General features: G+C 47.7%; 1 protein-coding gene across 2 annotated transcripts in view; it reads right to left on the bottom strand.

Annotated features, from left to right (window-relative positions):
* The window catches only part of nrp1a (neuropilin 1a), a 62,027-nt gene extending 53,332 nt beyond the window's left edge, over positions 1-8,695 (bottom strand). For both annotated transcript variants that reach the window (XM_080019972.1, XM_080019971.1), the window contains exons 1-2: positions 8,453-8,695; positions 6,970-7,144 (exon numbers count right to left, since the gene is read on the bottom strand). In XM_080019972.1, the coding sequence (XP_079876098.1) occupies positions 6,970-7,144; positions 8,453-8,519 (242 nt within the window). In that variant the 5' untranslated portion in view covers positions 8,520-8,695. The remainder of the gene's footprint in view (positions 1-6,969; positions 7,145-8,452) is intronic.
* Between the last annotated feature and the right edge of the window lie 3,442 nt (positions 8,696-12,137).

Raw genomic sequence — 12,137 nt, 5'->3', positions numbered from 1 at the left:
AAGGCATGGACTCCACAAGACTGGGGAATCTGGGGAATTTAGAGGCCAAGCCAACACCTTGAACTCCTTGTCATGTTCCTCAAACCATTCCTGAACAATTTTTGCAGTGTGGCAGGGCGCGGTATCCTGCTGACAGAGGCCACTGCCATCAGGGAATACTGATGCCATGAAGGGGTGTACATGATCTGCAACAATGTTTAGGATGCCACTTTAAATGCACATATCTGTATATACATAGGCATATTCCTTCTATCTATTCCATTTTATTTCAATTTATTTTTATTGTATTTTATTCTTTATATTTTTATCTTATTCCATAAGTATTCCACTTACTGTATTACGTTTTAGGAGTCAGTTAGTCGGTCTATTAGAAAGGAATTTTCTACTTTTTATTTTATTTTATTTTTTATTTTTTCCTAGGACATATTGTGTGCTATCACCGGGTGCGTTGCATTACATTTCACTGCATATATGTATGGAAGTATGTATATGTATGTGACAAATAAAAAAATCTTGAAATCTTGAAAATCTTGAAATGGTGGCAAATCGTGTCAAAGTGACATCCACATGAATGCCAGGACCCGAGGTTTCCCAGCAGAACATTGCCCAGTAAATTCACACTGCCTCAGCCGGCTTGCCTTCTTCCCATAGTGCATCCAGGTGCCATGTCTTCCCCAGATTAATAATGCACACGCACCCGGCCATCCAAACGATGTAAAAGAAAACATGATTCATCAGACCAGGCCACCTTCTTCCATTGCTCCATGGTCCAGTTCTAACGCCTACGTGCCCATTGTAGGCGCTTTTGGCGGTGGACACGGGTCAGCATGGGCACTCTGACCGGTCTGTGGCTATGCAGCCCCATACACAGCAAGCTGTGATGCACTGTGTGTTCTGGCACCCTTCTATCATAGCAGCATTCACTTTTTCAGCAATTTGTGCTACAGTAGCTCTTCTGTGGGATCGGACCAAACGGGCTAGTCCCCACGCTCCTTGGGCGGCCATGACCCTGTCGCTCTTTCACCAGTTTTCCATCCTTGAACCACTTTTGGGAGGTACTAACCACTGCATACTTGGGACACCCTACAAGATCTACCGTTTTTGAGATGCCAGTTGTCTCGCAATCACAATTTGGCTCTTGTCAAAGTCGCTCAGATTCTAACGCTTGCCCATTTTTCCTGCTTCCAACACATCAACTTCAAGAACTAATTGTTCACTTGCTGCCAAATATATCCCACCCCTTGACAGGTGACATTGGAACAATGTTATTCACTTCACCGGTATATACTGTATATACACAGTATATAAACACACAAAACAGGTCACACGCTATGCGCCCCTGTTTTCAAAACTGCCTTGTTCTTCGGTAACTAAGGCTCCTTACTTTTTCCCTTCCTTTCACCTCCACTTCCTCCTCCAACTTCACCCCCCTCCTCTTCCTCGACTGTGAAGTGAAGCTCGCCCCCCTGTTGCGAGCCAGAGAGCGGCCCGGCCGCCGGTCCCTGCGGCGCGATGCTCGCATGAATCAAAGTGGTGACAGAGCGGCAGGGAGCATGGCAGATGCCACGGCCAGAAAGCTTTTCAATCAGCTTGCCCTTCCAAATGCCGGCCAAGGTGAACACGAGCACTCCACCGCCAGGAGAGAAGAATAAAGAAAAAAGGGAAAATAATTAAGGCTCCACATCTCTTGGTCAGTTGGCACCACACACACACATATAGACAGGTAGAAGAAAAAAAATCCTCTTATCCACCTCAGTAGCCACACAGAGAACCATTAAACTTCAATGTTGATGAAAGAAACAAAGAGAGAAAGAAAGAGAGAGTTGAGCACGGCGGTCTACAGGTTCCGGATACAACTCTTGCCGCCGACACGCTTGCGTTGTCGCTCTCTTGTTCGTTACGAAGTTGTTCGCGTCCCCTCGGGAGATGAGGCTCAGTGTTATGGCTTTCATTTGGGATGTGCTATTTGTGGCGCTTTGAACGGGTCACCTGTCTTGTTAAATCGAGGGGAGATTCGGAGCCGGCAATTGTCAAAAACGGGACGTCATTGCATGCTGAGTGAGCAGGCTCTGTTATAATTGCTGTGAAGTGCAAACAGATATATTCAAGGAAGATTGGTCTTTGTGATGCCGACGACAAGCTGTTTTTCCAAGGTACACTTTTTCAGTGTAATTTGATGGAAAATTTGATTTCCATTGTTATGAACCGTGGGAGTCTATTGCTTTGGAAAATACCAGGTGCATAATTCCAGCAGCTATTATTAAACCCGTAGTTAAAAAGAAGCAGTGTCTCTCCACGCACACATCACTTTTCTGTGGCTGCAATTCAAGGACGCTGCTTTCAACTTGCCCCGCTGTGCATGTTTCCCTGACATGCACTCTGAAAGGCAGTGTACGTCGACAAACCTGAAACAAATGCAAAATGCGTTTCCCCAACAATCCGCTTCGGATCAAAGTCTCTTCCATTTCAGACCCGTCTTAAAAGCCTCCTCCGAAGCAGGGGAATAAAAAGAAAGAAAGAAAAAAAAAATGGTCTGTTTGCATTCCTGCCTGATTTATCTTTTCTCCATGACGACGACCGATGAACAGCGTCGGGCCACTCTTCACTTGCCCCGTTCGCCCTGCAGACGGAGGGCGAACGGGGCAATTTAAGGGGATACGGGAGGCTCAAGAAAGAAAGAGAGAACACTTTTTCTTCTGGGATCCCGGGAGAAAGAGTCGTGGCCTGTCGCTCCCCAGCTGTGATCCCCCCCCCCCCCCATGGCTCCTCTGCTCCACAGCATGCCAGTCAGGCGCTGAGGATATTAGGGGAATTAGTGAAAGTGACCATGCGGTAGCTGCTGTAGGATCTTTTATCCCCGTGCCCCCTTCTGTTTTCCCCCCTTCACACTTCCAAGAAACAGGTGGCTTTCATTGTAAGGCACTCGGACCATCTGACTCAGGGTCTTAGAGGGATTCCAACATAACAAAAGGGGAATTGTGTGCCGGGAAGAACCACAAATATAGACTCTGAGCAGGGTTGTTCTCATGGCCGGGGCCTCCGTTGGCCCTCTGTGAGTCCCGAGACTGGCCAGGAATGCCGGGCAGGCAGGATGTCTATTGCTGAGAGGACACAGCGGAGAATGTTTGCCTTCCCAGCAGGCATGCGCAGCTCGTATGAGGGCAAGTCGGCAGGAGGTGTGGTCGTAGGGTGAAAGGGACCGAGAGAAAGAAGAGGGGGTATTGACTGATAAAGGGAGTAAAAGGCATTTCTCTACTGCCTTGGGTTACTTGAGCGGCCGTACGCAGAGGAGAGCTCGGGATTGACTTCTGAAGCGTTGCGAGGTGCCTGTCAACGGTCGCTCTGGCCAACAATGGGTCGCTTGAGAAGGCATTCCGTGAATATCAACCCCCAGCCCCGCCCTCACAGGTCTCTTCCGCCCCCCCTCGCCAGCTCAGGACTGCATGGGCCGTCACACAGGAATTCTGCGTTCGCGGCCTCACCCCTTACACTTTTAAGCATCGCATCCTGAGCGTCCGAGAGGGTTTTTTGTTTTTTTTTTCCCCCGTGTGCAAAACGAGCAATTGTTCTTTTTTGTCTTTTCAATGCAGTCAGCAAATCCGAAGCCGTCAATGATTCATGCCGTTGTCAAGAGCACGAAAGTCAGCAAAAGAGGTCGATGAGGCAAACGCTGTCTGCAGCCCGCGGAATTTTGCGGGCCCATTTTTATTTATTTTTTGCTTCTTATTTCAAGTCAGTTGGTTTCCATGATTAAAAGAGGACTAATTCAATCAGACTTTTCAAATCAAAGCCGTGCGCGGTCGGCAAAAAAGCGCGGCCTGCGTTACAAATGAGATCAATTACCCTTCGCTCTGCCATGAGTAAAACCTGTCTGTCACTTGTGCGAACTTAAGTCCACCCAAATCACAATTCAAGGTTTCAGTTTTTTTTCTTTCATTTCATTGCCGGAGCTGCCACGGTGGGGCAAGTTTGACAAAGCCCTTATCAGATTGAAAGAGAGAGAGGGGGGGAGAGAGAGAGAGAGAGAGAGAGAGAGAGAGGGTTATAAAATGGGGAAACAAGACAAAGCGGGGGGCAAAAAAAAAAAAGGTTTATTTACTTCGTTTTTTTTTTTCACTTGGGCTGAGCCGCTTATTCCGAAATTGACTTCAAATATTTGCCTTGACGCGGGCCGCGCCCCCCATCTCAAACTTCATTAGCCGTGTGAGGGGCGAACAGCGGCAAGAGAAAGGGGAGAAAGGACCCCCCCCCACACACACACACGCACACACACACACACACACCCCACCTCTCCACAAAACTCCACTCAGTGAACGTCTACAGGGGAGCGTGAAAGGTAAACACGTTCCGCATTCAGGGATCGCAAGGGCTCACTTAGCGCTCTTATCTCTGCGATGGAGTGTTTTCCAGCACTTCCCCCCCAAAATAACATGTTGGGGGGTGGGGGGGCAGGCCCTCACATGGACCCGAGTCCAGCGTGCCAACTGCCGGGCGCGGTCGGACGCCGCGCGGTCTCTCTCCTTTATTTTACGAGCCCCCGCTTTGAGTGCTCCTTGTTTGGTTTGCTGATAACAGCCAGGAACATGTGGAGCATGTGTGTTCCATTTGCCCGCTAATTAGATTGCAAGGCGGCGCACTGAAGCATGCATTGTCGTCCGCCAGCCCAAACAACCCCCCCACACACACACACACACACGCACGCACACACACTTCGCCCACTCTGCCGGTCCATCAGATAAGGGAGCCATTCTGGCCCTCATCAGTTTCCATTATGTAAGTGGATGTTTTGGTGAGCGGAGCCGCGACTGATGGTAGTCTGATGGATCCCACGCATGCCCATCGCACCCAGCTACCGTCCTCAGACCAACACAACAACAATCGGGAGTGCAGGGGGCCCGCGGCGGCCCGGTGGCGACCCGGTCGATCCGCCTCGTTCTGCCCGTCATGACCGCTTTTCCCGATTCCTTCCGCGAAAGGGAAAAATAGATAGAAATAGATCCGCTTCGTGAGCCGTCTTTCGCCGGGCCGGCGAGCCCCGACCTGCGAGCGCGCACGTCGCGGCGGAGGGAAGTGGAATCAAACCGTTAGAGCGTCGAAAACGAAACTCTGGACCGTGGGGGGGGGGGGGGGGGGACACAGGTTACAACGGAAAGGAGAAAAAAAAAAAAGGAGGTCTGGACGACCGCCCCGTTCTCCAGATGAGGCGCGGATGATTCAGCGCTGGAGGTTTACAGGTTAGTTGTTAGTGTTTCCTGTAGCCGTGCGGTTTATAAGCCCCCTGTGACCACAACGCTCATACTGGTACCGCCCCAAAGCTAATATCCCTGTTCTCTTAGCGGTAGAGACGGACACAAAGGGAAAGAGACAGAAAGGTAGCGCGATCTGGGGGGAAGTAAGGGACCGGCACATCAGCCACTGATTAATAGACGACCGGACAATAACGCGGCAAACCACATAAATTCAGTCAATTTAGAAAAGAGTGGAACTAATGGGTACACAGGGCATTAAAGAAAACCACCCCCATGCATCTCTCTTTTCACGGCGGAAAAAAAAAAAAAAGGGAAAAGTTATCTCCCGCGCGCCTCGGGGTCCGGGGGCCGTAATTCTTCTGGCAGCATCCGTTTAAACAGTTGATCGCTAAGGAACCGGACTGACACAGATAGTGTTACTCTGAGCACGCTTATCTCTCCCTCTCTCTCTCATTCTCCCTCTCTCCATCCCTCTCGCTCTCCCTCTCTTGGATCTCGGACAGTTTAATAGTCCCCCCGCTGCTGAAATCCGACCCCGGCGGGATAAAGCGTCCAGGAGGATCCACCCTTGAGGAGGCCGCAATGTACGGCCGCCCCATTAATCTCAGACGGCCTCATTGGAAACATGAAAGCGCCGTTGAAGATGGAAGATTTGGAGAATCCCGGGCTAATTTGAAGGAGCCCTGCGAATGTGTATCAAAACGAATAAGAGTGTGTGTGTGTGTGTGTGTGTGTGTGTGTGTGATTGTACAGTAAGAGGATCCAGCCAGTAACTGTACTCTTCCAGGCCCTGCAGCGTAAACAAACAGCAGAGACGGCGCAGGGCTGACACGCACGCACACACACACACAGACAGGCAATCAGAAGCTCACCTCGGGGCACGGCACTGACACAGGCTCATCACATTACTGTCTGGTTTTGGTTTCAGCAGCTTAACCTATCTATCTGGCAGCAGGCTCACCGCTTAGCCCTTGTTGGGCGCGGCGGCTCGCGGCTTACAAGGCCAATAAGGATCGTTGACGACTGGCGTGGAGAGAAACTCACTCCGGGGTGGGGGTGGGGGTGGGGGTGGGGGGGGGGGGGCGTTTAATGGACTCTCCCAACTTTTTTTTTTTTACGCCCCGGTCCTCTATGAAAACCGGAGCGGCTCGAATCAATATCCTCACCGCTCCGCCTCCCTCTGTCTGATCTATCAAAGGCGAAGACGTTTCCCCAAAACCCCAAACGGTGGGCGTTCAGGACGTCGCCTCTGCGAGACGGGTGGAGTGCGGGGAGAGCGAGTTGACGGTGTTTCGATACGTCCGCGGCCACTAGATGGCGCAGTTTGATGCGTAATAATGCATTAGGGCCAGCGAGTCCAGTTTTTTTTTGTTTTTATTTTCAGGGCCCTCGATTTGATGCGCATTGGTAAAACTGTGTCTCCAGGCTCCCCACATGTGAGAATATGTAATATTATAATGATAATAATATAATAATATAATTGTTAGGTATGACTTAGTCCAGACTTCTGTACTATAGTTGGGCAGATAACACTGAAACTATGATCAATAAGTAATATTCCACATTCTCTCATGATGAATTTGAACTATTCGTCATTTGGCGGTGGGACCCCTTGAAGGAACTCCTGAGGGACCCCGTGGGGGTCCCCGGACCCCAGATTGAGAACCACCGTATTCGGGAAGAGTATGGGGTGGGGTAAGGGTGTCGCCGTTCGACTCACTTGCACTCCCGGTCCTCCAGGTCGAAATGCGGGTTGAAGTTGATGAGGATCCGCTGGTGGGGACCGGGCGCCGTGATCACCCAGACGCATCTCTGCGAGGACTGGTAGGAGGCCGGGTAGCCGGGCGAGGTGAGGTAGTTTGCGTTGGTGATTCTGATGTTGTCTCCACATTTATCTGCAGCGGACGGTGAGAAAGTTGATTATTTATTTATTGTTTGGTTTTTCTTAGAAAACAATGGTTCCAAAAAATTTGATAAAAAGAAAAAAACACACACACACACACACCCACAGCCCCCTGCGACTGTCTTATAAATAAAGTGAAGCAAGTTTATCATCATACTTTATCGTTTATCTGCAGTGAGAAAGTTTTTTTTTTTTTCCCTTCATACTTTTGGAAAACAATGGTTTCCAAAATGAGATACTTTGATGAGAATGAAACGTGAGAAAACTTTCTAGGCCCTATTGAAAAAGTTAAGTTTGACATTCTAGACAAATATTAAACCTATAGTCTCGTTGAATGAGAACATCGAAACATTATGAAGAGGTACTTGATCTGTCTCTCAGTCGTGGGACAAACCAATCGGTTTTACAGTGCTCCTTTGAATTTAGATATTTGAAGCTGACAAATGAATATTTCCCACAATGAGGGTTGTACACAAAGAAGGTATAATCAGCATCAGACCACCATTCGGACTCAGATTATATTATCTTAATTCACAGAGTTAAGGATATAACAAATACTTGGGAAAAAAAAACCCAAATAAAGTTGGTCATGAGTTTGTTTCACTGACAATAAGTAAAGTTTCCCGATCTTACTAGTTTTACTTGGATCAAAACAGGGAATTCGGTACACGGGCTCTGGGTATAATAGAACAGAAAATAATCGAATCGAATAATAATAATAATAAATAAAACGTAATTTGAGCTCCGAAATGATTAGATTAATTATTAATTATTTGATTGTGATCTTGATGAATGGGGGCTCCTTAAAATAGAAGATTGGCATATATGGCAGAAAAATGTGTATTTTTATTTTTAAAACGCATGCAATAATATTCATTATAAGTAGCGCACATTATGGAAAATAGGCTTAAAATGGTTTTAAACGGCCCGAACTTTTTGTTGGTTTTGTTAACTTCGAAATGGGAATTCCCTCTTTTCAAAGTAGGTCAACGGATTCCAAAAATTTGTCGTTTTTTTGCGGCTAAAGCCTGGAGGAAAACTACTCAACTTTCAAAATAAATGGAATAAAATAATTCAATTGGAGGTCTGCATGCAGGGTATTGACGTTGCTCTAATAAAGGTGCTGCGGGCTGCGGGGACGGGGTAAAGCTTATAATAATCCATAATGAAACACTGAATCTACAACTAACTGAGCTGTATTTAACCAACCCCATCACACCCTGGAATCTCCACGGTATCCCTGGACAGGGACGAACGTTGAACGCCTTTCATAAACGAAAAGATCTGAAAGCACACTTACCATTTTTGAAAGCCCTGGCCACCAAGACGATTCCCATGAAAAGGATAGAGACTAATCCACAATGCATCCTTGTTTTGTCGCGCAAACAAAACAAAACAAAAAAAAATATATATGCGTAAAAGAAAAATAGAAAAAAAGGGTAAATCCTCAAACGCTTGGCAGGTTTCCCCTCCCCTCTGTGTTCAAACTTGCTTTCCAAGTGTCCTCAAGGCGTCTGGACTCTGTGCGGACGCGTCTCAGGTCTCTTTGCATCCTGCCATTCAGCTCCTGTTTCCTCCCTTCTGCTGCTCCACCTGGGTTCCTTTGACCAGGGCTGATGGTGCCATGTCGCCCCCCCCCCCCCCGAAAAGAAAGTCCAAAGAGGGGATCGGTACGGTGATGACGAGGGAGAGGTAGATCCTCGGCCGCCGCTGTCGGGGTAAAAGACACACAACGAGTCAACGACCGTGTGGATTCGCAGGCTAAGTCGGTCTGGAGACGCGCTGTGCACCGTGCGTAACGGACATCCCCAAGTCACACTAACATCTGGAGAGTGGCACTGCCCTACCAAGGCTTAAAAGGGGTCTCTCTCTCTCTCTCTCTCTCGCTCTCTCTCTCTCTCTCTCTCCCCCTCTCTCGCTCTGTCTCTCTCTCTTTCTCTACCCCCCCCCCCCCCCCGTATAGCTGGACTCTGAGGACAAACCTCCTATATGTGGGAAGGTCTGCTGCCTGGTGTGTTGCTGGACTGGGAGCCCACTGGGTCCACTTGGTGGAGGGGGTCCCTCTCTCGCTCTCTCTTTCCCTCTCTCTGATAACCACTAAATGTGACACCTACACGTGGAGTTAAAAGGGGAAAAAAAAAATGCGTCATTTTCCCGTCTATCAAAACGTGTACCCCCTTCCAAGTCGTCAAAATGTTACCATCCCGGCAAACTGTTCAGTTCAGTATTTGGAGGTCTGTGGTCCACATTGGTCCAGTGATAAGCACAATAAAGTTATTTATCTAATAAAGCATTACCCCTACACGGTATACAGCCACCTCCAATATACGCGCCACTGTTTTAAGATTGTCCGATTCGTTAAAAGCTTACTTAACAACGAGATCAACAATATGTCACTCTGGAAATGAGAGAAAATCAATGAAACGCAAACCATTGTGTAGTCTCTTATCGGGAATTGCCACTCCATTTCCAACCAATCGCGTTGCGATTGGTACAAATTCCACGGATTATTGTGGATTAAATAAAACATACACAGAACCTGCGGTCGAATGGCACTAAAACTAGACCAGTGTCACTAAATATTTACACAAATACACATTATCCATGTACATAATTTCCTCTGAAACAGAAAAACTGCAATCACCTGCGTGTTGAGGACGCACGGAGCCAGACCCAGACCCGGGGTGCGCGGCTCTCCAGCCCTCGGTCTCTCTCCCACCTTCCGATATCCGTGTTTCGTGAGGGAATTCAGGAAGGAAACGCTGGATGCTTCCCTCGCCCCCCGGAAAAAAAAAATGAGGAAAAAAAAACTAAAACAAAAAAACAACCCCTGTAAAACAAGTCTTTACGCGAGTATATCACGCTCAGAGTCCGATCGGGAAGCCGCTCTGACGCCTCCGCCGACGCCGGCAACAGTCGCTCCGCGCTCGGTCAGCACCGGCGCGCCCTCCGCGGTAACTCCCGGGTTCGCCCTGAACTCACGCGTCCGGGCAGATACCCAGCGCCCCGCTATCGACACCCCGGAGGAAACAGTCCCGTCTCAAAGGTCGAACGGAAGAGGAGCAGACGACGTGACACACGAGTCCTGGTCGATCTCTCTCTCTCTCTCTCTCTCTCTCTGCGCGCACGCGTGTGTGTGTGTGTGTGTGTGTAAGAGAGTGTGTCTGGCGTGTGCGTGCGTGCGTGCGTGTGTGTGTGTGTGTGTGTGAGAGAGTGAGTTATTCCTCAGGTCCGTCCGTGCGTCAGTGCGCTCCTCTCCGTTCGTCTGATGGAAATGCTGCTGCCGCCGAGTCTCGGTGTGAGTCTCGACCAGCCACACGCCCCTTCGCCAACGGGCTCTGCCTCCGCCAGCCAGACGCAGATTCCCAACAAGGGGGGGGGTCGCAGTCAAAGTCGCTCACAGCACGGAACAGTGAATCTCTTCAGACGTCTCTTAACTCGGATCCCTCCATTTTTTTTTTTTTATTCTCTCATTTGGCTGGATCGCACTGGATTTCTGTTTCTGGAATGTTGAATTTCGCTCGCCGGAGTCCTTTGGCACGTTGGCACTGCTCGTGCCTCGGTGATGCCATAACGCCACTGCAATTGCTGTGGACCCAATACTCACCCTGTTCTCACACCCGGCAATACATGTCGTCATCAACATCTAGGCTATTCAAATGTGTAAGCCTAACCCTTAAAATAGTCTAATAATAATAAAAATAATAATAATGATAATAATAATAAGAACAACAACAACAATAACAATAATAGTAAATAATAATAATACTAATAATACTACTACTAATAATAATAATAACAGTAATAATAATAATAGTAAATACCAATTATAGTAATAATAATAATAATGCATTTTATTTGTAGAGCGCTTTCCCCGACGCGCAGTCACATGACACATTAACATAACATGGAATAAAACGAATTCCTAAAAGAAAACTGATTAAAAAAAAACAACGTAGTGATTTTAAACGGAATTAGTGGCGAAATGCTCTCTTTATCTATCTGTACTTTTTTTTTCTTTTTTTTTTTTTTTTTTCAACTGTGATAACATTATCAAACCGCTTTTTCAAACAATACTTATCCTGCAAGACAAACATAACGAAGACCGTGGCCACGGAGGGTTCAATGTGCAGTTCATACCGAGAGGTGTATCATGCAGAGTTCATGTTTTATTTCGGAGGTCCCCTGTAGGGGGTGTCTGAGCCAGTGAGTAACCCAGAAATCCCCCCCAAGTACTCTGGGTTTGCTCAGATGTCACTGGGGTAGATTTTTTTTTTGTGTGTTTTTTTATTTTTATTTTTTTTACAAACATACTGTATAGGCGTTGGATTAAAGTTTTTTGCCTTTTTTGTCTGTTTTTCACACTCTGTCTCAGTTAATCCTTTCACGGAAGCACGTCCCATCAGCCCCCAGGCTGAGTAGGAGTTTTAACTTTTTGTGAGAGTTAACAATTACCACTCTGTTCTTATTTCTTATTTTAACAATATAGCCGTGGGAATCCAAGCGTTTTCTCGCTCCGAACGACTGAATTGAGCTTATGGGAAGTAGGAATATGAATCACGATGCACCGTCATTGCGAAACAAAAGTGCTGAGCGAGATAAGACAATATTGCAAAAGCACATTAGGGCATTATTTCTTCCTGGAGAGGGGAAAGGATGTGAAAGAAAATGGAGGGTGGGGGACTGAATGAGAGGGACATACTGTAGAGCGAGTTAGACAGAGAGAGACAGAGAGAGAGATTGAGTGGCTTTATTCCCATTCCAGTTCCAGTAATTCTCTGTCTGGCTGATAACACACACTTGAGAGAGTGGTAGTGGGCATCTCTATCAAAGGCGGAGCTAACTAGCCTCGCGTGTCTTCTGGATAACACAGGAACAATGGCCGCGAGTCCTTTCACAGGGGCGCCCGTCTGCCCGTCTGCCCGCCCGCCTGCCATATCTAAAAAATGAGTGGGGGATTGTAAAAGAAACAAAAGAGAGAGTCA

Source organism: Zeus faber (genome assembly GCF_960531495.2).
Source record: "Zeus faber genome assembly, chromosome: 19".
Lineage (NCBI taxonomy): Eukaryota > Metazoa > Chordata > Actinopteri > Zeiformes > Zeidae > Zeus > Zeus faber.
Note: the sequence above shows the minus strand (reverse complement) of the source record. Positions and strands in the feature narration are given on the sequence as shown.